Source organism: Haliotis rubra, unplaced genomic scaffold, assembly GCF_003918875.1.
Source record: "Haliotis rubra isolate DU_JTF1 unplaced genomic scaffold, ASM391887v1 Scf699, whole genome shotgun sequence".
NCBI classification, from domain to species: domain Eukaryota; kingdom Metazoa; phylum Mollusca; class Gastropoda; order Lepetellida; family Haliotidae; genus Haliotis; species Haliotis rubra.
Genome location: NW_025767411.1, coordinates 500,878 through 525,176, shown reverse-complemented (window position 1 = coordinate 525,176; position 24,299 = coordinate 500,878). Strand labels below are relative to the sequence as shown.

General features: G+C 38.4%; 1 protein-coding gene across 1 annotated transcript in view; it reads right to left on the bottom strand.

The window, feature by feature from the left end:
• LOC124258567 overlaps positions 1–24,299 on the bottom strand; it is a 159,640-nt gene that overhangs the window by 27,167 nt on the left and 108,174 nt on the right. Inside the window, exons 5-6 of the mRNA XM_046692633.1 lie at positions 16,202–16,408; positions 5,259–5,381 (exon numbers count right to left, since the gene is read on the bottom strand). Coding sequence (XP_046548589.1) covers positions 5,259–5,381; positions 16,202–16,408 — 330 coding nt within the window. The remainder of the gene's footprint in view (positions 1–5,258; positions 5,382–16,201; positions 16,409–24,299) is intronic.

The following is a 24,299-nucleotide window of genomic DNA, read 5'->3' as shown; positions in this document are numbered from 1 at the left end:
TGCAAACAGAATTGTGGAACACCTTCAGCAACATGACTTGATGGAGCCCTACCAATCAGCATACAGGTCAAAGCACAGTACAGAGACTGCGCTAGTCCAAGTACACAATGACATCATGACTGCCATGGACCAGCGTCAGGTGACTCTCCTTGTTCTTCTGGATCTCTCCAGTGCTTTTGATACTGTTGATCACCAAATTCTTCTGCAGCGTCTGAAGGTCAGAGTCGGTATCGATGGAATTGTCCTTGACTGGGTACGTTCTTACCTATCTGATAGGTCACAGTCCGTCAAAGTGGAATCTGTAATCTCCACTGCATCACCACTCCACTATGGCGTTCCCCAAGGATCTGTCCTTGGACCTTTACTGTTTAGTCTGTACATTCTTCCCATTGGTGACATTGTCCGAAAGCACTCACTGAAATTTCATCTTTATGCTGATGACAATCAGTTATATCTGTCAGCGGAGCCTAACCTTGCTCAAGGTTGTGCACTGAAGATACAACAATGTATTGCTGAAATAAGAGACTGGATGACCTTGAACTTTCTGAAATTGAATGACACAAAGACTGAGTTCTTAACCATTGGATCCAGGCATCAACGTTCCAAAGTGCCTGACAGTTTATCTATTGAAATTGGACAAGATGTTATCACGCAGTCCGACTCTGCAAAACATCTTGGTGTCATCTTTCAATCAACAATGTCATTAGAAAATCAAATCAAATCACTCAACAAAGGATGCTTCTACCATATCTTCAATATTAGCAAGATCCGAACCCTCTTAGACTTCAACACCGCCCAGCTTCTAACGACCAGCCTTGTTCTCTCTAAACTTGATTACTGCAACTCCCTCTATTACAACATTCCTCAACAGCTCCTTTCACAACTCCAACGGATTCAGAATTCAGCCGCCCGTGTTGTTGCCCGTGCACCACGCTACCAAACTGTGACACCTATCCTCCAAACTCTTCACTGGCTTCCTGTATCAAGCAGAATTCAATACAAACTTCTTCTTCTTACACACAGCTGCATCTATGAAAACATGTTTTCTCAATATCTTAAAAGCCTCATTCATCTCCATGTTCCAAGCCGATTGCTCCGCTCGTCAAACTCCCTACTGCTTACACAGCCTCACGTCAAAACAGCCATGGGATCAAGAGCGTTCTCTGCTGCAGCCCCCTATCTCTGGAACACTCTACCACTCACCCTAAAAGAAATAGAATCTGCTGATGCTTTCAAAACTGCTCTCAAAACTCATCTGTTCAAACTCTCTTTTCCATAGACATTGTCTACAATCTTTTCTTTTCATAGCGCCATTGAGCAATATCTTTTGGAAATAGGCGCTCTATAAATCAATTATTATTATTATTATTATTATTATTAAAGGACAATTGGCATGGAACAGGATTCTTGTCTGTTGCAAGATGAATGACATATTGTTCCTCTATGTGGAGGTAGCGTCTTGGTCACTGATTCGTTAGGGCGTGACGTTTCGCTGTCAAACCTGGGATAGCTAGCTGCACCAATTAAGGGTTGTTATGTAAATGAAATCAACCTGAGAGAAGTACAGAACAAGTAACATTCTTGAACACTAATACCACAATCAACTGAGAGAAAAGGATGCGAGAAGCAGCATTATCCGTTGAGATGTATGAATGCAATATTTAAAAAAAGGTTACCTCATGATCAGGATGGCAGAAGTAGCTTTACCAATTACTTGCAAAGTATATATGCCCACATATACATCACATTTTCTTATCATATTTCATCATGGCTGGGATAGGTACATTTAGATGGTAGGAGATCAGGTGGAGAATTGTTGCTGGATGGATATAGGTATCTGAGACGAACTGCCAACAGGAATGGTACCATTATATGGAGATGTCAGTGCCTGAAAACAGCCTCAGTCACTACAACAATCAATTACAGAAGTGAGAAATTTCACTGTCAAATTTGGGACTGTCAAAGTCCGGACTAAACATATGTGGATATTGGTGGATACATTCCTCGAACAAGGTAATACCCTGACATATTATTTCCAAACATTTGCATTTTGTTTTTATTCATTTGTGGTAGCATTCAACAGAATCATTTTGTTTTGCCGTGTAGCGTAATTAGACAGACAACATACACTAGGTCATACCTAGGGCGTGTGTGAAATATGATTCATGTTGACCTTCTATAAAATGTCTAGATATTACAGCCATGTTACAAAGAAACGATAAGTATAAGCAGATCGTATGCCTTTCATTAAGTTTTAAAATGCATACAAATATGACAATAAAGTAATAAGGATTATAAGACAAAATATAAAGACATACATGGACTGACGTTTTCTTACCACTGGCAGATGATTAAACTTCAAATATTTTCTATTTACTAAACATAAAGATGGAAATATTATCGAGTGAAAAAAAGATTTCATTTTGGTTGATCAATCTATACCTTTACTATCAACTGCGCATGCGGCTGGTGCAGCAAAGGTCACGAACCAGTAGAAAATACTGGGATATCATCCGGGTACTCAGGGGAGAAAAAACAATAACAAAAGCAACAACCAGTGCGCGGAAATTGCTCCGGATCAATGCCCTATTAAATGTAATCATCATATGAGTGTTTTAATCATGTTTTTACACGGTCGGCTTCCGTGTGCGATGTGTTCACTTCCATCAACCACCAGCTTGTAATAACACGTCACATGAGATTAGCCATGTGCTATAATAACACCCAAACTTGTACCGCTTGTCAACGTCCTGAGCCTTATGAAAGTCGACACCTTCTCAAACTATTGTCATGTAAGTGATCATATTTCCTGAGCATTAGAGAACAGATTGGTTTGCCTATTTTGGAATTTAATGCTTGTCCTAGACTAGAATCTCATGAACTATTTCTCTCTGGAATCAGGGAGACTATATAAGGTTGTAGAGTATCCCTGCTGGAATCATCTGTGATATGAACTTGTGTAGTGATTTCTGTAGAAATTATTTAACGTGATCTAAAATGAACAATGCATTAAACATTTAGTCACCTTTTATTGTAAATGACCTTATTAATATTAGTTACACTATGAAGTTTTTTAAGAAGGAATTCATTTGGGTTGTTTTTGCCTCAGTCCAGCCGTGTGTGGACAACATAACTAATTATCTATTAACAAGTTCATGTTATTACGTGAATACACCAACTGCAAAACACCGTCTCTGACCACAAACCCTATTCGCCTACATCCTAATTCGCCTACAGTCTTAAAACAACATTTCATGGTCTGTTGACTGTTGATTACGCAATGGTAAACCACCCAAAGGGTCCATCCCTTGTGACAGGTGTTAATTAGAGGGTACCAATTAGAGAATGTATTCTACTACAATAAACCTATTATTCCCTTGCAAGGGTTCACTTTTATGACGTGTAACAAACCCTGTCCAGTCAGTCAGTGGGTCTGGTAAACTTTTATTTAATCCATGATGTAACGTAGGTCTATGTAGTTTGTGTTTATACAAACCGAGACAGGTCAAAAACTATTTGGACAATAAGTAAAACATACACTTAAAACGGTATTTTGGAAAATGCTAGCCATACCAAGGGCAAATATAACAGTCAATATCAATTTTTGACACTTAGAGCAACAAGGATGCAGATGAGTGAAGATAATACCAGGGGATAATCGTCTTATAGTCTCCCTGGTTATATATATATAAAGAATTGGTTCCTAGTTGATGGAGGACGAATACACTCCTAGGAGGACGAATACACAGTCTATACACTCACGGGGATCCTTGGTAAAAGGAGAAACTAAAGGAAGTAGTGGTAAAATCCTTCCTAAATTTCCAAAAATTTCCAAGCCTTGGAAATATCATGTTTCCAATTTTGGAATTTTTTTTAAATATGATATTTCCAAATTGGAATTTTTTTGGAAATCACCACTGTTTTTTCTTGTGGAAATAACCCACTTCGGACTAACTGGGCGTTCAGTGGGATGGGTAATACGATATCCAGAACAGCATGCTTACTCGTAAAATCGGGCAAAACTTGGAAAAAATACGAATAGCTGCTGAAAACAATAGATCAAACTATAGATGGCAATTAGGTCGCTCAGCCAGGTTTGACGACGGACCGTCGACTCACCTGGCATGAAATGCACGTGCTGCCTACAGGCACAAGGGGTCATTTCAAAGATATGTTGTGCTTTTTCATGTGTGTTGACTTTGTCTCATCTATTGATTAACATCTTACGTGTCTCTCTTTCATATAGTTTTATATAGTTTATGTTGAGATATATAAAAGAGTATGAAACCCGAAAACCATAGAAACGCATCGTAGTATATAGGTGGCATGACCACCCGACAGGACTGGATATTGTTTGTAAATTGTTATGACGTGCCGTGTACCTCCCCAGTATAATTGCCCTAAAGGATTATCTTATCTTAGCTGATATCTCTATCCCCAAGCCCGACCCCAGGTTTTGCTTTTGAGACGGCCCCTCCTATCTGTTTCTTTTTATAGTGACAGTGAGACTGCATGGTAGCTACATCCTTAATAGTTTCGGCATAAAAGTTATTATTTTTTACGTCAGCTATCGTCTATAATGAATCTACATCTAATTTCAAATTGGGCATTTAAAAAGTGTCCTTTGTAATACAATATCGTCGCACACTAATTTGCATAAAGCCATGGTCTGTTCCAAATAAGTCTATTTGGACTTAGAAAAACACCGCATTGCTCATTTCTGCACTAATTTCCCCTCAGTAAAGACCCTTTTCTCCGTGTCCTATCTCTCTACCACTGAGACTGTAGTTTATCAGATATTTCACATTTTTACATATCAACTACACACATTGTAGAGATAAATGAGAAAATCCAGTTTTTTTCTATTTCCCACAGTACTATAAGGGTTAGTTGGTGCGATCTGCCGATCGGCTCAAAAGTGCATGCAATAACTCGACATACTTACTGATATACATCTTTATCTATGTACATGTTATTTCCAGTTCTACACGTTACACGGTAATATCTTAGCGTTGGGGAAAACAATGCGTAAAATGAGCAAACCGTTCAACGCAGCTGTAGTTTTGAGTAAATGTATGTACACTATACAAGAGAAAATGTTTTCTCGTGTTTTTGTGAAGTAATGTAGGAATGTACTTACTCATGTGAATAAAAAAGTGCAAAGAATATGTTATCGTGAAATAGCTTTTTTCATTGGGTTGTGTTTGAGAAACACTGCGTACTTATAACTCTTTAGGGCATTAGTGACAAACGTTTACCTTTCCAGTGAATGCGACCTTCCCTTGGACAATATTCAGAATGTCTTCACTTTTGATGTGGCTTGATTCAAACACCCCGGCCATGTCATACAGTGTAACACCTTCCCACTCTGTCCATAGAAACTGAAAGGGGAGCAGGAAGAGTAAAACAAGGGATCAGGTGAAATATTCGGAAATTGTTTCATGTTATTATTAATTGATATCAAGTTCTAAAAATTGCATGTGACAACAAGTGAGTGAGCTAGAATTTAAAGTCACGTTGGCAGAATTTCAGTCAGACATTACTAATATACTGAACATCATTGAAAACGCATCACTTATAAAAGTTCAGATTATTAAAAGCACGTGTAAGGAATTGATATTTTTTGAGTGGATAATAAATGATTGGACGACGGACAAAAACAACAACACAGAAAAGACGCTCATTCATTTAAATGTTCCATAGTCAGAAAGGATCAAACACACGTGGGGTCAATATCGCGTGTGACCTCCTCATTGAGTCAATAAGCGTCCGAATAGAGTTCTTGATAATGTCATTCCACTTCTGCAGTAGTGCAGCCTCAAGTTCCCGGATGTTTCGCATGCGTTGTCGCCGCGAAAGACTTTGACCAATTTCGTCCCTCAAGTGCTCCATGGGGGATACACCTGGCGACTGTGCTGGCCAAAGAATAACCTGGATGTGCTGCTGGGCCAGATACTGCATGGAATGTCTTGTTTAATGTGCCCGTGCGTTGTCCTGTTGAAAGGTATTGGCATCTTGATGGTGATTGAAGACAGATACGATGTGATTCTGAAGAATCTCCTCACGGTAATTAAGGGCATTAACTCTCCCTTGACAGACATGAAGGCAGTCCTGTGATTGTAATTTAGTCCACCCCAGACCATGACACTCCCACCACCCGTAGGTCTGTTCGAACCACACATTCATCAGCATAACGTTTACCACGTCTACACCCATAATGCCGATGTGACGCAAAACCCAACTCGACCAACTCAACAACTACACCAAACACGTAATCGTCCGTCAGCTTTACGTAGATGAAGAACTGACCCGTCAGTGACTACCACACCATGCCATTGTTGTAACCTTTACTGAAAATGCCTGCTAGCCAATTGTATACGCTCATTACGGTGTCTGTCAGTCAGAATTGGTCCAGCGTAAGGACGTCGATCATGGAGCCCTGTAGCGTGTCGAAGGCGTCGCATGGAGTCAGCGCTGATGACCCCCACGTCAACCTTGAACTAGTGCAGCAGTCCTGGCAGTCGGCAGTGTTCAATCACTGATATGGACAGGGTCAATATGGCGATCCTGATGGAGCGTCGTAACACGTTGTTGCCAAGGTCATTGAAGGTCACGGGTGCTGCCTCTCTACTGATGTCGTCTATGAAGCCTAACGAGGGTGGAGTGGCCAAGTCCCAAGTTGTCGAGCAATATCCCTGCTGTTAGTGCCAACCTGAATCATGCCTAGTGCACGTTCTCTTTCGTGAGGTGTTAACCTCGGCATCTCTGTCCTCGTTTCACAATCGTTAGTGAGGCAATGAGAATCGGTTCTCATACACCTGCTTTTAATGTCACAGTCAGTATGATTTCAGAATGAAATTCGCGCTGTTTTCATGGCGTGGCGACATGTTGATGCATATTTGAATTAAGAGTCATACCGTGGACCGGAATTGGTTTCTAAAGCATTATTTCAACTGGACATGCCCTTCGACTTCATGTTGGTAATATTCATTGATCATAGTCATGCTGAAATCCATCTTGATGAAAATATGGACAATTTTAGACTGGTGCGTTTTCAATGATGTTCAGTATGTATTTTAGTTTTTGAAATCCGTCAAAAAAGAAAGAGAACTAGAATATCACAGATATCTAATTTAAAGCTAGCACTGAAACTTTAAAGGATACTGCACAACATGAAAATGGGCTTGGGATCGCCAACATATGAAGGTTGATCACCACACAGGGGACCGTGGGGACTTTACTTTGCTACCTGTTGGATTTACAGCATCCCTTTAAATATGAACGATTTTGTTAAATTAGCCATCGATATAAATAACACATATTGTGAGGCACAAATACTATTATAGATAAACATACTTTGAATGAAAATAATTTTACAGTACTACCCGATCGAGGTTACTGCCACGAACAATCTCCGTCAATAATCATATCATGCCGAGCTACAATTTATCGTCACATCGGCAATATTTAGGCCATATCGTGACGAGAACAATTCATTGTTATACATAGTAATTTATGGTAAATTATAAAACAAACTATCATCGACGGATAGTAAAATAACCAGATTATCACAGATATGAATTTAAAACTAGTAATTAAATCTAAAACAGTTTAACTATATATGACAATACAATAAAAAATCAGGCTATGGATTGTCAACAACTAAAGGTAGATCACCATACTAGCTGCTAGTACATTTGTTTTCTGCATGGACCCTAGCTGGATTTAGACCATCCCTTTAGCTGTTAGAAATTTAGACAAATCTACACAGACATTAAAAGACACATATTCTTCGAATAAAAAATGGAGAGTTTAAATTTACTTACGTACCCTCTCAGGAGGACGATATATTTTACAGTACTTTAACCCCCTTGAGGATACAGCCACTAACAATCTGAGTTACTAATTCAAACTTCCAATCATAAAATATCTATTTACAAATCATTTAACAATTCTCATTTAAAATAATTTGTAATAATTAAATGAGAACTTATATTATTTAAAAGGTCCTTCATAGTTCGTTTTTTAAAAATAGTTATCCCTAGTGATGGAATATTCAACACAGGATATGCTTGACTGTGATTCTTTCATCACAAGGTATGCAAACCGGAGGGTCCTCACCTGTCATTAGATATTCATTAGATATTCAGGAGTATATCGTGTGTGGCCAATACAACATCGTCGCATGATGGCCTCTTCAAATCTGGACTGACAACCCAAGTAGGTAAAACCAATATAAGGTTTTATTGCTTGTAATTTATTTATACCTACTCGGGTGTCCCACGTCTTCTGCTTCAGATCACCGATATAAGATCTAAGAGTAGCTTTATACTCAGTGTATGAAATAAGAAGAGTTTCACAGAATAGTTGAGTGCTGGCTTAGCAGCAAGATCGGCCATTGCGTTCCCAGATATGCCAACGTGGCTGGGTAACCAAAAGGGACGATGTAGTATTGGCCTGTAGCAGGATCATTAAATGATTCAATAATTTCAGTTAAAAGAGAATGTTTGCAAGAAAGGTTTTAAATAGCCCAAAGGCAAGAAAGAGATTCTGAAAAGATGATATACTGTTTGTATTTAGGGTGTTTATTGATATATTTTAGAGATGATAATATGACGTAAGCTTCTGCTGTGAAAATAGAGCTGTCATCAGGCAATCGAGAAGATCCAATGACAGTGGCACAAGCTACTGCGCCACCATCCTTTCATCCATCTGTAAATAAGGATGTATGTGTATTCCATTTATAAATTGACTAAATTCTTTTTTATACCGTAATTCATTTGTTTCTGAATTTTTAATTGCAGTTAATGTTAGGTTAACGTGTGATCCTGTCAAGAGTTTCCAGAAATGACTCCGGCAAATGGTAGAAGAGCAGATAATGAATATCATCAGCCCCTGTTTCATGAGCATGGTCAAGGGCGATATATAGCTTATGTAATGAAAATAATTAATTATAGTCTTCACCAATTATCCGAGTTAATATTTAGTCGTTTCTTCTCTTGTTGTTTCTGGTATTTTTGAAATTCAGGGACATAATTTGACGAAGAAGAATGTTTGGCGAGAGTTTCGCCAAGCTTATTGGCAATATCAGCCTTATCCGTCAATACATTTTCACCATCCTTCAGATGGTGGACAGTAAATTTGGAACCTTTGCCCTTTATTCGTTAAATCAGGTTCCAAGCCTTTGAAATAGGGCTGCGTGAATTTATCTTGGATACAAAGTTTCTCCAAGACTGACGCTTATTCTGTTTAAATGTGCGTCGAGTCTTGGCATCTAAAATTCTTACTTTATCTAAATTATATGTTGTAGGGTGTCGGCGAAAATATTTTTCTGCTTTCTTCCTACTTTTTCCGGTCTGTTTACAGTCATTATTGAACCATGGCTTACGAATATGTGGAATTCAAGAGGACCTGGGTATAGTTTGGTCAGCAATGTTGTTCTGTATATGATCTAAGCTGTTTGCGAAAAAGTCATGCTTTAAGTGGTCAATACATAATAATAACCAGTCAGCCCTGGCGATGTTCCGTCGTGATAATGTAGGATCATCACCAGGGTCGATTGTTTTGAGAATGGTGGGGAAGTGATCACTCCCACATAGGTCATCATGGACCATCCATTCAAATTCATTATATAAGTTGGAATCAGCAAGTGACAGATCCAGGGAAGAATATGCTCCCGTAGCTGGATGTAAATAAGAGGCTGATTCGTCAATGAAAATACATAAAATATTATCGGATATCCTCAAGGATTTTACCTTTGTTATTGGTATGGACACTTACCCAAAGCGGGTTCTGTCCGTTAAGATCGCTCATGATGAGACATGGCTTCAGAAGTTGACCATACAGATTATGGAGATCTGATTGTTGAATATTAGAAGAGGGAGGTATATACAAGCTATACAATGTCAGAGCAATGTGCAGTGTCAGACGAACAGCAACAGTTTGAAGATACGTATTTAGAGTGACAGGGCTGTGAATGACGCTATTTATGCTTGACAACGGTACAAGAAAAATCGAAACGTCGCACTCACGAATACAAAAAAGTTGTTATCCATAAAGTTTGTTCTATATTGAATTATATTAGACAATTGAGTCATGATGGCTCAATTGGAGATCTTACTCGTGAATGGGAGGAGGAGCTATTCCTCCGCGTGTCCTGTAAGGACAGTGTGACCCTCCATGTCGAGAGGTCAAAAAGGGGTTATCCAGAGGGAGCTCTGAGGTAAGGGGACGGAAGGTGTCTCTTTTCTGTTTAATTTTTTACCTTTTGTTTTGCTGAACAGACTGAGATGGGATGTTTATTAACTGTTTTTGACTCTGCTTCCCAGACTCATAGTCAGGCTGAGAAGCAGAAGTTGACTGTGTGACTGGGGACATAGATTCCGTAACTGGGGACTTTCGTGAAGCGGCTGAAACAGGTTTGTCTGACCTGACCCAAGTCAAGTCAGCCTGACAAGCAATAGAGGACGTTGCTGCAGAACGAGTGGCTGCAACAGAATAGGTGATATTCATTGAAGCGGATGTCTGAGTTTGGAACATCTTCTTAGCATCAAAGTATTAAATTATTTTTTTTCAGATTTGAGCTTCATGATTTTTTATTCTCCTTGCCATACAGGACAGGACTTGGAGGAAGCTGGATTTTGTACACCACAATTTGCACATTTCAGCCCGTTTTCACAGTCAGTACCCTCGTGGTGGTCTGCACATCGGTGACACACCACAGAGTTAGGGCCAGATTGTGAGCCGTGGCCGAATTTCTGACATTTATAACATCGGAGTGGATTGGGGATATACTCCTCCACTCCGATATTGAAATAGCCTGCTTTAATTGATTGTGGAATTGTTAAACGAGCAAACGTCAAGAGATGTCTTTGTTTTAGTGATGACACACGTTTTACTGCTGTGACAGCCTGTTCCTTTATTTCTTTAGCAATGTTCTCTTTAGTCACGTCTGTCAAACAACGATTTCTGTCTCGAACAATTAATCCCGCTACAGGAATTTAATGTTCTGTGCACAGACACACCAACCTCAATATTTGCAAATGTTTTAATTGACAGAAGAATTAGAGATTGCTGTCACCATGCACAAGAAGCGAGCCACTACGAAGACGGGTAATATTTAATACGTCTCCACAAATACAAGCAACAGCCTTGGAAGGGCAAAAGGGTTAAGGTTTATAGTCAGAAAATCAGTAGCCTCAATCACCAGGAAACGGGCCCAGGAATCAGCATTGGATGAAACATTGCTTGAAGTATCATCGACATTTTCGAAACGTCTTTTCTTTTCGTTGCTAGATAAACCAGATGGTTTGGGATCCATGATAAAAGTAAATAGTTTCAGCACCCCTGCTCCCCATCCACCACGGAATATCAACAAGGACAGTGTCATGTAGCACCGGATCTCCGAGATGCTGACACCAGGGATACAGGAGTGTTATACTTCAGAGATAATGTCATGAAAGCTATGAGAAACTAAAAGAATAAATGCCTGGCTGGTTCGGCACATGGCATCATTCCCAAGAATCACAGATGTCAGAGGTCTATTACCACCAGATTGGCGCATTAGCAACCGCCTTCTGGCTTAAGACTCTTGGCAAATATGTATCATATAATTTCAAATTACAACATTCATTATCAGCATTCCAAAACATGCACATTAATTTCAATATGAATGTTTCCTCAATTTCCTTAAAAGCAACAACAAAAAGAGAGCTTATATCATTAAGAAGATAATTCGTAGACGATGATTTGAAATACTGATCCCTTGTAATAGAATAATCAATACAGTCAAGCAGGACATGCTTGCGACTGGGCAACCTGTTTGCCTGTGGGTTGAGTCTCTGTGTCGGTGGAGTAAGGGCTTTTGGTGGTGAAAGGCACTGGTTCCAGGAATAATTTCCTTTGCCTAAACACACCACTTCAGCCCTGACTTCACCTAGGAGGGTGGTAGATGGACCCCGTTCTATCAGTCGGCAAGTCACGCCAAGACCTGTGCGTGGTGAATATTTTGCACATATTTTGGAATTTCTGAAATATATCGTTTGCTCTTGGTCATTACGTTTTGCTGGAAGAACAGATTACTTATTTGTTAATTTGTCCAAATTCGTATGCAAGAAGGCGGTGATTCATGGACCAATCTGGTTCAATAATGATTTTTTAAAATATTTCCCTGCTTGAGTACACCCACCTGGTGTCCCTGGATATTCCTGGTATAACATAATTGGATGCAATATGTCAGTGAGTCAGTGAGTGATTTAAGATTTTAAGTCACATCGGCAGTATTTCAGCCATATCGTCACTGTATCAAGTTATATATTATAATAATTCTGGGTAAAGTATAAAAACCTGTCAACGAAGGACACTAAACCAACTAGACTATCACAAATACATATTTTAAAACTAATGTAACCACATATGACAAGACAACATAAAAAACAGGCTATAGATCACGAACAACTGAAGGTAGATCACCATACTAGGAACCATGGGGACGTACAGTGCCTTTGCTACCTGCATGGACCCTAGTTGTATTTACAACATCCCTTCAGCCGCTGGCGATTGTAGGAACAATTTAGCCGAATTTTAACAGAACACAAAATCCTACGTTTAATTTTTTCAATATGTCAGTCATATAGTGACCAGTTAAGCTAAACATAGTTATTATCAAATATCGAATTACAGTAACATATTAACTATATATCACACGCTATGTATAAAGATCAAAATAGTCTAGCACAACAACTACACATCGCATTTAATACAATTATATACGGACGGTAGATCACCAGCAACGTAGCATATTAGGGACCACTTTTGCCAACTGCATGGGTGAATTTACCCCATGCATTCAGATGCTAGCTATTGCAGTGTGTAAGTGAATGAAAGTTTATAGTCACTAACCAACAGAAGGCGATGTCGTATTGGTCCGTAGCAAGATCATTAAATAATTCAAGTATTTCGATTAATATTACGTCGAGTCTAATGAGCCATCTTTAAAACATCACCGTATAGATTTATCTTTACAATATGTTTACAAAACTATATTCAAACGAATCTAACCCAGCATTTAACTGTGTCTTTTATCCTCGTGATGAGGATTTGTAGAACAAGAAGACTTCTCTTGTTCAGCCTCTTGGGCTAAGAATGAAACAATTCATTTCTGATGCCGGCATTGAGCTGGAAAACATATCTCCTTCCCGTCTTCTTTCTTCTCCTCTTTGGCAATTGGCGAGTCCAGAAGTTGACCTAACACTGACAACGTTGACAAAATCCGAAACTAATGCATTACAATATAAACAATATAATCAAGTAGAAAGTTACATACACATCCTTATTTACAGATGGGTCCAAGGATGGTGGCGCAGTGGCCTGTGCTACTGTCTTTGGATCTATCCTCTCGATTGTCGAATAATAGCTCTGTTTTTACAGCAGAAGCACACGCAATACTAACAACTCCTGAATATAGTAAAAGTCACCCAAATATAAACAATATATCAGATTTTCTTTCTTGCCTTCAAGCTATAAAAAACATCTCTTGCAAACATCTACTTTTAATCGAAATAATTGAATGGTATAATGATCTTGCTACTAAAGTACTGTCGGAAATGCTAGAAAAATGCTTTTTAGCCTTAATATCTTTAGAAAGGTGATACATGTATTATGTTGTCAATGTATCAACTCACCTATAGTCTACCTAAGTTTTATTTCAATTGATTTAACATTCCCATGCATTTAAAGGGCAGTTCAACAACAGAAATCTGAAATAGTCTTTACATTTATGCTAATAATACAGGTGGCGTAACAATATAAATTAGCGTTTTTCTTAAACAAATAAATGTTGAATGTTTGTGTTACTTATATACCGTTTCTTTATTGAAGAACTATTAATATAAATGTTAAGTCTTGATAAATAAGTTTCCCGTCATGCATGCACATCTTTATCACAGCGTCCACTATGGCCAACTATTTGCAGACGATTGTTGCAAAGGTTTATAAGTTGTTTGTGCTTGAAAAAGACAGAGGTAAACCTTTCATTAGTATAGAAATGGTTTAATACAGAACTTGTAGAGCTGTTGGTATGTCTTACCAACAAGTTTACAATATTGTAAACAAATCAGACGAGACAGGGACCGTCTCAAAAGCAAAACCGGGACGTAAAACCATCCTTGACAACTTTGACAAGGGAGTACTTAGACGGGCGGTCTACAAACTTTAGGAGAAGAAGAATATATATATTCTAAAGAAGCTACACCAGTGACTTCGATAAATCTTTGGCCAGTGTTCACAACTAGATTAAACTGACCGAATAACATCCATATTTTTGCAACGAAATATACTGTTGACATGCCAAACATTTATTAAAACGTTGCACATTTCTACAATCAATCGATAAGATAACACAAGTGATAGGATTCTTTCCAATTTACAGTAATTCGTATGTTTATTTCAAAACAAACACACATACACAAATGGTCCCTTACATAACTGATACGTATACTATACGTACACATATTCAACATTTTGCAGAAAACATCTATTTAGATGACCCCTCGCCCGAGCGTGTGCTCAGGTGTCAATTTCACCTGTCGATACCGTGTATGCTGATGACGTAACACAGGCAGTTAATGTTTGTATCAAATAACGTCCCACTACCCCTTTTTTTCTAAGTTTTTTTGTATTTTCATCAGTAAAAACGCATTGTATGGCATGTCTCACAATTAATTCCCTCGGTCTACATTAGGTAGATGTTTCTTAAAGTGATATTTGTTATTTAAGTAACTGTAATACCTCTGAATTTTAAATATAAGTCAAAAAGCATTTTTGTAGCATTTCCGACAGTACTTTAGTCAATACGACATCGTCTTTTGTTGGTTACACCGCTTCTTATTCCATACTCTGATTACAAAGCTTCAATTAGATCTTATATCCGCGATCTGATGCAAAAGAAGTGGGACACCCAATTGCGTATGAATAAATAACATGAAATAAAACCCTATTTTGGTTATACCTACAAAAACTTGGGCTGTCCAGATTTGAAGAGGTCAAGATCCTCCGTTTTGCCTTTTTTGTCATGAAAGAATTACGAGCAAGCATGTCCTGCTTGACTGTGTTGATTTCCCCATCACAAGGCAGAAATATTTAAGTATCAAAACAGTTGTAGGATGTTTTTAATAAATGTTGATTATCAGTTTATAATTGATTTGTTAATGATTTTGTGAATGATCAATTTCCTACATCGTTATTTCTTAAGTGGCAGATTAAATTAGATAACCGATTGTTAGTGGTTGTATCTATCCTCTTAAGTGGTTGATAATATTGTCTTTCTAGATGTGTTTGATTTGACCACATTTACATCAATAAATGTTCGTTTAATTCATTTCTAAACTTATAAACAGATATCCATTTAAAACTATTAATTGAATCTGAAACAGTTTAACTAGAAATGACAAGACAATGTAAAAGCAGACTATAGATTGCCAACAACTGCAGGCAGATCACCATGCTAAAGGCCATGGGGACTTACAGTACATTTGCTTCCTGCATGGACCCTATCTGGATTTACACCATTCCTAGACATACATTAAAAGCGCGCAAATTCTGCTATTAAGAAGAGTGGATAGATTGAGATAGATTTTGAATGTTGTGGGACTTACGTATCGTCTCAGGAGGACAGTAAGTTTACGATACTGTAACACAAGGCCCACCAGATGCAGTATGTAGCTCAGCATATAAATTTATACATTTAAACCCGTTCTGAAAAGGATGCATGCGCAATGGATACTTGCAGCAACAAATTTATGTACGCTTGAATTTCCATTGATACTCTCCATCTTGAACTTTGCCAAAGAGACATTCATTTTGGTAGTGAGTGACTCGACTGCAAAACATTGTCAAAAGCAGGTAACTGAGCAAATGCTGAGTTGTCAGCGCTGATGATGGACGGTTTAGTGGGAGGCATCTTCTCATATGAAAGCACAATAAACATTATTGTATTGCCTGTATGTGCCTTGGACAGTAGATCACGTGACGATCACGTAAAATGTAATTGTATTATCAGCCATATGTCCGGAAGTATTGAAATAGAGATTGAGGTTAATCTACTTGCAATTTTCAACGTCATTAGGCTCAGAACTTATCCATCATCCCTAGTATACCAAAAACGAAACGATTGAACACCATGTACGTATTATAAGATACTCACATGTCGGGTATAACTTTCATCTTGTCCTCTTCCCACCGCAAAATACCTTGCAACGTCTCCCTTCTTGGAAAGAGAGGTTCTGAACCCATTGCAAAGAGACGATTTGCCACACCCTGTTGGTCCAAATACCAGAACATTTAGGGGTTGTTTTTTCTCTTTGAATGGGCGTATCATCTCTTTTATTTCTTTCAGTAGCTTGTCTGCACCCTTAAAATAAAGAAAGAGTTTGTTCTATAACAGTATATTTTGTTGTGTGGCAATGAGTGAGTGAGTTAAGTTTTAACTCACTTTTAGCAATATTCCAGCAATATCACAGCGCTTGACACCAGAAATGGGCTTCACACAATGAACCCACGTCGGGAATCGTCGTGACGCTTTAACCACTAGACTATCTCACCGCCCCTGTGAGGCAATGATCACAGTGCACATCGTACATGTGGACAATAAGTAATGGGTCAGCGGTGAGGTATATTTGGACTTGTGATTTATTGAGCCTTGAAGTGATTGAGTGAGTTAAAATTCTTGTCGGCAATATTTCTGCCATATCGTGTCATATATGTATGGCTATAAAAATCAGTCCAAAAAGAAGTAAACCTGAAACGATATTACTTTGCACAACACAATACAATATAAAAAGAAAAATCGCTATCTGGTCAGCAGGAACTGTACTAGTTGTGATATAAAAAACGAAACTACTAAATCATAATCTAATATTGGTTTAATTTACCTTTTATTACATTTACAAGTGGCAAAAACGCATGTTTTTTTCATGCTCGAGCTTTCCGCGAAGTAAGTTGTTGTCAGGTGTGTTTTCGAATTTTGCGAACTATTCGCATGTACGCCAACTGAAACGTAATACCCTGTCTGGTTAACAGTACAATAAATCAGTACAATGAATAAACCATGAATAAACAATAAAGATGTGTGGATAATCCTTTTGTCCACCAACAAATGATCACCACATGCGCGACCTTGGGGACTTACTTTACATTTGCTACCTGCATTCGGACTAGCTGTGTTTGCACCATCCCTTCAAATGTTAACGATTTGGTCAAATTTAGCCATAAAAAAATAACAAAATAATATTATGAATACCTTGAATGCCATGGACTTACAAACCCCCTAAGTGAAACAATAATTTCCGTGGCACGAATAATCTCTGTTGATAATAAATGAGAACTCATTTAAAAGATTCTTCATAGATGATCATTTGAGTGCGTTAGTGAGTGAGTTAAAATTTGAAGTCACTTTGGCATTAGTGACTGAGTGAGTGAGTTACAATTTACAGTCACATCGGTAGTATTTCAGCCATATCGTGACTATTAAAGTTGTAAATTTATAAGTCTAGTTATACTAGTCTATCACAGATTCATACGTAAAACTAGCTTATAACCATAAAACACTATTTCTAAGTTTAACGGTACACTATAAAGATGGGCGATATATTGCCAGCAGTTGAGTTGAGTTGAGTTGGGCTTTACGTCACATCGGCATTATTCCAGCCATGTAGTGACGAGAACAAGTCTGCACTAATAAACATTCTAAGTACAGAGTCACAATGCGTTTCGTTTCAAAAACATATATTCGTTACATTGTCATTTGGAAGCAGAAAAAGTCGTAGCACTGAACTTAGAGGCAGGCACTTTGTTAGTCACATTACACAGTTACAATTTATGACACAGATCAACTTCCCTCAGGTAGTTCACTATCAGATGAGCGCTCACTCGGAAGAACAGATCTTTCAGATTTTTTGCATCATAATGTGAGTCCCTTGCAGACGATAAGTCCACGCAGTCAAGCAGAATATGCTTTATGGTGAAAACCTCATCGCAAGAGTCACACATGGGGGGTCCATCCCCATCCGTTTTCAGCAGATAGTCATGAGAAAACCGACTGTGGCCAATACGACATCGTCGTAAAATTACCTCATCGCGTCTTGACTGAAAACCCAAGTAGGTATAACCAATTGTTGGCTTCAATTCATACAGTTTATTTATATTGCCAGCAACTGAAGGTAGATCATTATACTAGGGACCATGGGGACTTACAGTACATTTGCTTCCTGCATGGAGCCTAGCTGGATTTACACCATCCCTTCAGTTATTAGCAGTTTTAGATAATCTAGCCATAAATTGTAATAACATATATATTACGATTAAAAATAGTAGTAGGTTTAAATGTACTTTAAATGTTTTGGGACTCCTCTCAGGAGGACAATAATTTTACATTACTTCAACCCCCTTTTAGGGTACAGCCACTAACAATCTCAGTTACTAATCTAAACTACCAATAAAAGCATATTTATCTATTTACAAACCATTTATCAAAATGTATCTCATAATTCTATTTCTTTTAAAAATTCAGTAATTAAATAATAATTAATATTGAAAAATATCCTTCACTGTTTGGACACTGAAATATTTATCACTTGAGATGGACATGCTTGACTGTGATTCTTTCATCACAAGGGATACACAACTGAGGATCCTTGCCTTTAACCAGGTAGCCATGAGTTTATCTTGTATGGCCAATACTATCTCGTCGCATGATGACATCTTCAAATCTGGACTGACAACCCAAGCAGGTGTAACCGATAATTGGTTTAATGTCCTGTAATTTATTAACACCTACTTGAGTGTCCCCCTTCTTCTGCATCAGATCACGGATGTACGATCTAATGGTAGCTTAATAATCGGAGTATGGGATCAGAAGAGGTACCACAGTTATGTTGAGTGCTGCCTCAGCAGCAAGATCGGCCATTGCGTTCCCAGATATGTCAACGTGGCTGGGTAACCAACAAAAGACGATGTGATGTCGTATTGGCCAGTAGGAGTGAGTGAGTTAATATTTAACGTCACATTGGCAATACCTCAGCCATATCGTGACGAAAACAATTTATACAACAAGTGAAAACATGAAGATTAAAACCTGTCGACGATGAACAGTAAAAAAATAGAGAATGAATATAACACTAGCGAGCAAAGCTAAAACATTCCAATTCCGGGCTAGAGTTCGCCAACAACAGAAGGTAGATCATCATACTAGGGTCCATGGGGACTTACAATGCCTTTGCTACCTACATGGACCTTTGGTGGATTTACACCATCCCTTCCAATCTTCGGGCATATATTTCATACAAATCTAGACCTTTGAAACATATGCTTATCGTATATTTTCGTATGCATAAGCACCTCGTTCATGTTGGCTATGACAGGATTGTCAGATAATGTAAAACATGAATTGCAAACAGATACCCCAGTAAATACATGATCATACAGCCTTCCTTTGAATTCCAGTGGGTGCTGAATTTCCGATTTCGTGCTACGTTTACTTGGGTTGGAAACATGTAAATTTACTTTAATTTTACACACCTTACATATTTATGTATCAAGCCGGACTTCATGCCGTATATGAACAGTTCATACATCTTCATGTTACCTGTGCTCAAGCAAGATGATCATATGTTTCCATCATGTGAATTACTTGGTTCATGTAATTTCATTTCACACATTTTAGTTACGCCTTGTCTGTTGTGTTGGCAAATATTGTTACGTGCTTGTTTCGAGGGATTAAACGGTTTAGTGATGAACAAAGGGCTATAAGGACCCTTTGTCCTTGCAAGTGTCTCTAGCTGTCCCAATAGAATAGCACTTTATCTCTCTTGGAGCACAACCACATATGCTACACGAACTCAATTGTAATTTCTTAAGTCTATTCAGCTCGCGTATCACTACTGTAAAATAAATTTGGACAGTACATAATTTGAATATAATTGCACTGCATGTGACCTTTCCCAATAGTCTCACAGTGCCTGAACCATGTTATTTCTCCTTCCGCTCGGCCCTTGCTGTAATAACGCCATACATGAACTTTAAAGTTGTCCACATTTGTTTCACTAACGCAAAAGTATACGATAACAAACAATGCCATATCAAATTATATATTCTGTGAAATGAAAAATAGCTTTTATCGTGTAGCGATTATGACCGGATAGCACAGGCGGGTGCGTTCTCTGAGCATACCATAGGCATGTTGGACCTCCGTGCTTTTTGTGAAATTCGTCTTCATTGTCCGCTTTAAATTGACAATCCATAAACTCAGATTGCGAAAGCAAATGTCACACTGACGATCCATAAACTCAGATTGCGAAAGCAAATGTCACACAAGTAAATGTGATGTTGTATTGCTGTAATTTTCCCCGTCGGAAAAGTCCTTATCACAAGATATACTACCCATGAAACGTTGAGACTCACTGGTGTAAATGTAGCCACTTACTTCAGTCAACTGTTCTAAACTAGAGTTTGCAAACTTTTCCATACTGTTTGAAGGTACTGTTTACACATGAACTGATGTATTGTAAAACAAATTTGTAACGTTGAAAAGATTATTGTCTTGAGCTCAATAAATGATGAAACTCTTTGAAAATTATTGAATTCTTAACAAAACTTTACATCAAAATGCAGCTGTTCACATGCACGATATTTGCGCATGTTATTCAGCAATTTGATGCATGATCCTCGTGCAATTCATCTCCCCTAAGTTAGTGGATATATATATATATATATATATATATATATATATATATATATATATATATATATATATATATATATATATTCCGTTGTTTGGAGGATCTCAACATGCGACAGTGCTGTAAAATGAGCTGGTGAGTGAATCCTTGACTGTTGGGGAAGTATCTTCTTCAAACACATTAGAAAGCATTCACCGTCGTGTTAACCAAGAAAAAGATGCGCTTAGCAATATGAGGACAGCAAACCTTTAGATCCAGTACATGAATATGGTGGATATCATTTTAGAAAGTGTTCAAATGTAACATATGTTATATTTGGGATTACACTTTCTTTTGTGGAAGCCGCGGTGGCTGAGTGGTCTAGGCGTCTGACTTTGTGTGCTGGCGATTAGGTGCCTGACTCTGAGGGTGTGGGTTGGAATCCCGGATGGGACTCAACCCAACAAAAGTACTAGAATCTGTACTTTACAAAGAAAGTGTAATCCCAAATATAACATATGTTACATTGGGGCACATTCTAAATGGCATTGTGTATTTCATAGATGATGACCTCCCTGCAAGACACACACCCCAAGACCTTTGAACTCCTCAACTCAGGTCATCATGTTATCCGCCGCTCCAATTGTTATTGGGGAGGATTTCCAACAGATCTTGTTGATTGAACAGGTGCCCATGCGGAACATGAAAACAAATGGAGGACTTACAAGAGGGGCGGCATGTCTGAAACGCAGAAGCTTGTGTCAATGCCATCATGCATTGAAGTCAGCAATGTCATGAGTGATCTTACAAGTAGTGGAAACAGAAACCCTGAACTACACAAGGACATGTCTAATGCAAGACAGGAGAGAGACAAGAATGATGCCATGAAACTTCTCCATTTCCTTCATGACAGAGGCCCTTTCAAACAAGGTCATGACCTCAGAAACACTGCAAATGGAGTTGTCGCAAGTGAAACTGTGAATGCAGATGATGCATGTTGAGTTTGGTAGCTCTTTTGTGGACTCTTTGACAAGCACTGGCGACTTCAAATTCAAAAGGAAAGATCAAGCTGTACAAATGAACGAGAAACCTGTTACACCACAAGATGAAGAAATTTGCAACATTGATCCAGTTTTATTGTTTCAAAGGTTTCTGATTGCAGATAGCCAGTCAACATACTACCTTCAATCTTTGCTAAAGTTTGAACTTTACAGTTATCTACCTGCACTTTTTGATTTTCCCTCTTTCCTGAAGGAAGCAAGCAAACCTGCCCTGGTTTCATTCATATCAAAATTTGGATGATGGTGTTTCCCGTGGACTAGCTTCTGATGCTGTGTATGTATCGCGATGGCGGGGCTTTGCTGCATACTCTACCTTGGCCACGTACTACACATATGTCAAGAGACACTATGGCACAGATTCTGTTGTGTTGAATGGATACTCAAGTTCATGGACAAAGTATACAACACAAATGAGACGGATTGGTGGACTTAAATGTGGTTACATTTGATGAGAGTATGATCTTACAATCAAAGAAAGAGTCATTCCAGGCCAATGTTCAGAAAAAACAACGGTTCATCATGATGATGTGTTCCTATCTAGAAGCTGAAGGATGTGACACAGTTCAAACCAATGGTAATGCTGATGTTGTGATATTTCAAACAGCAGTTACACTGGCATGCCAGTCATAAACAGTTCTCATAGGGGACGACACGGATCTGCTTGTGACAAAATCTGGAATCGCATGATATCTTCTTGCAGTCAACACCCAAGAAAACTCCATTTTGGAACATCAGTGAAACCAAGAAGAAGCCTGAAGCATTGTTGTTCATACATCCTGTTTTAGGCTGTGATACGACATCAAGAATCCATAGAATATGAACAGCAAAACAAATCATTCAAGCTGGAGGGAAGGCCATGGTTTGTCTCCTGTATGGAGAAACAGGTGAAAGTCCGAACTTACTCACAGACGGTTTTGTGACAAGATAGCCTCAAGCCAGATACATGTTTATCCTAAGAATCGTCTGCCAACCTCAACAACAGTCTAGTGTCACAGTCGCCGGGCTTACGTTCAGATTCAAGAGTTGAAAGGAAATTACCATCTGCTTAGTTTGACAGATTAAGGATGGAAAAGAGATGGCAAAAGGATCCTAACCTTGAAGATCTTCCCCCAGCCTCAAGGAACTGTTGACAATTATCACATGCAACTGTAAAACAAATATTTGCAATTCTAAAAGATGCACATGTAAGAGACATGGATTGAGATGCACTCACTTGTGCAGTGTGTGCCGTGGTTGTGCATGTCTAAGTGCTCAAAGGCTCGACCTCAGTGATGCAATGAAGCAATCAGAGAACTGTTGTAAAATAATTTTGAAAAGGACGTTGCCATTCTGTAAAACAAGATTAGCTAATGAATGCAGGTAATTCATAATGAAGTACCATTTATGAAATTGAGTAATGGACAACTCTTTTACATAAATTACAATCGACAAAATGACTTGTTTTTCATCGTTGTACTTGATGAAAATGTGGTGATATAAAACATTGATCGTTCATTCTATTTCATTATTATTTGGAATGACTCATGGTTGATACATATTCATCACAATATTTCTTCATGTTAAAAATTGTCACACAATTGAAAAATGAAATTTCTGGCATAATCGTAGCATACATATAAATGTGGATGTCCGGATACGATTTTCATACTTTTCGGAATGTTTTTTTAAACATACAACAATATGAAGGAAAACTGATTTCTATGGATAGTCAACTTCGTTACTGCAATGAGTGCGACGTTTCGGAAAAGGTACTAACACCGTTATCAAGCAAGTGATACAACAATTTGAAGCAAGGACAATATATACATAGCTGCATAGTGAGTATATACATAGCTGCATAGTGAGTATATACAATTAACAAGGTTGATGTACATAAGTGATTACAGCAGAGGAGGTTGATGTACAGAGTGATTGATTGTGATTAGAGTTGAGTTTATACAATTTATGAGCTGACGTACAATGATAAGTGAGTAGGTTGAAGTACACTAGTTGTGATTACAAGCACAAAGGGGTATCACCACTTAATCAAAGACCACCACCAGTAATCCTTCCCTACCTCCTTTGTCCATCTGGCTTCCATGCTCCCCCTTTGTGCTTTGTGCTCAGTTTTCCTTCATCTTCACAACTTCTAAAATGCCTTTCCAATAAATACAACAATATGACGAGACTAATCCTTATTAAACCAATATTTCTAAAAAGCCTCTAATCTGAGCTTTAATTTGATATGTAACATGATATAATTCCATCTAAGATTTCGAAGTGAAGATGACCCCTATGACCTTGAGGGTCGAATTTGACCTTGTTCTACCATTGAGATTTTCCTAGACTTTTTATATGCTATAAAGGAATGCTTCAGGGTCTTAAAACAGTTGAAATCATTTATGTTGCAATTGGTGGTGGGTTAGGTCAAAATCTAACCAGGATGACTGGACTAAAAGTGTTTCGCATGAGCGATGAGTTTCCTAATCGAACGGCCCGATTGTCTGTCGAGTGCCAAGAGGGTGATCGTGAGAGTGGCGGAAGTACG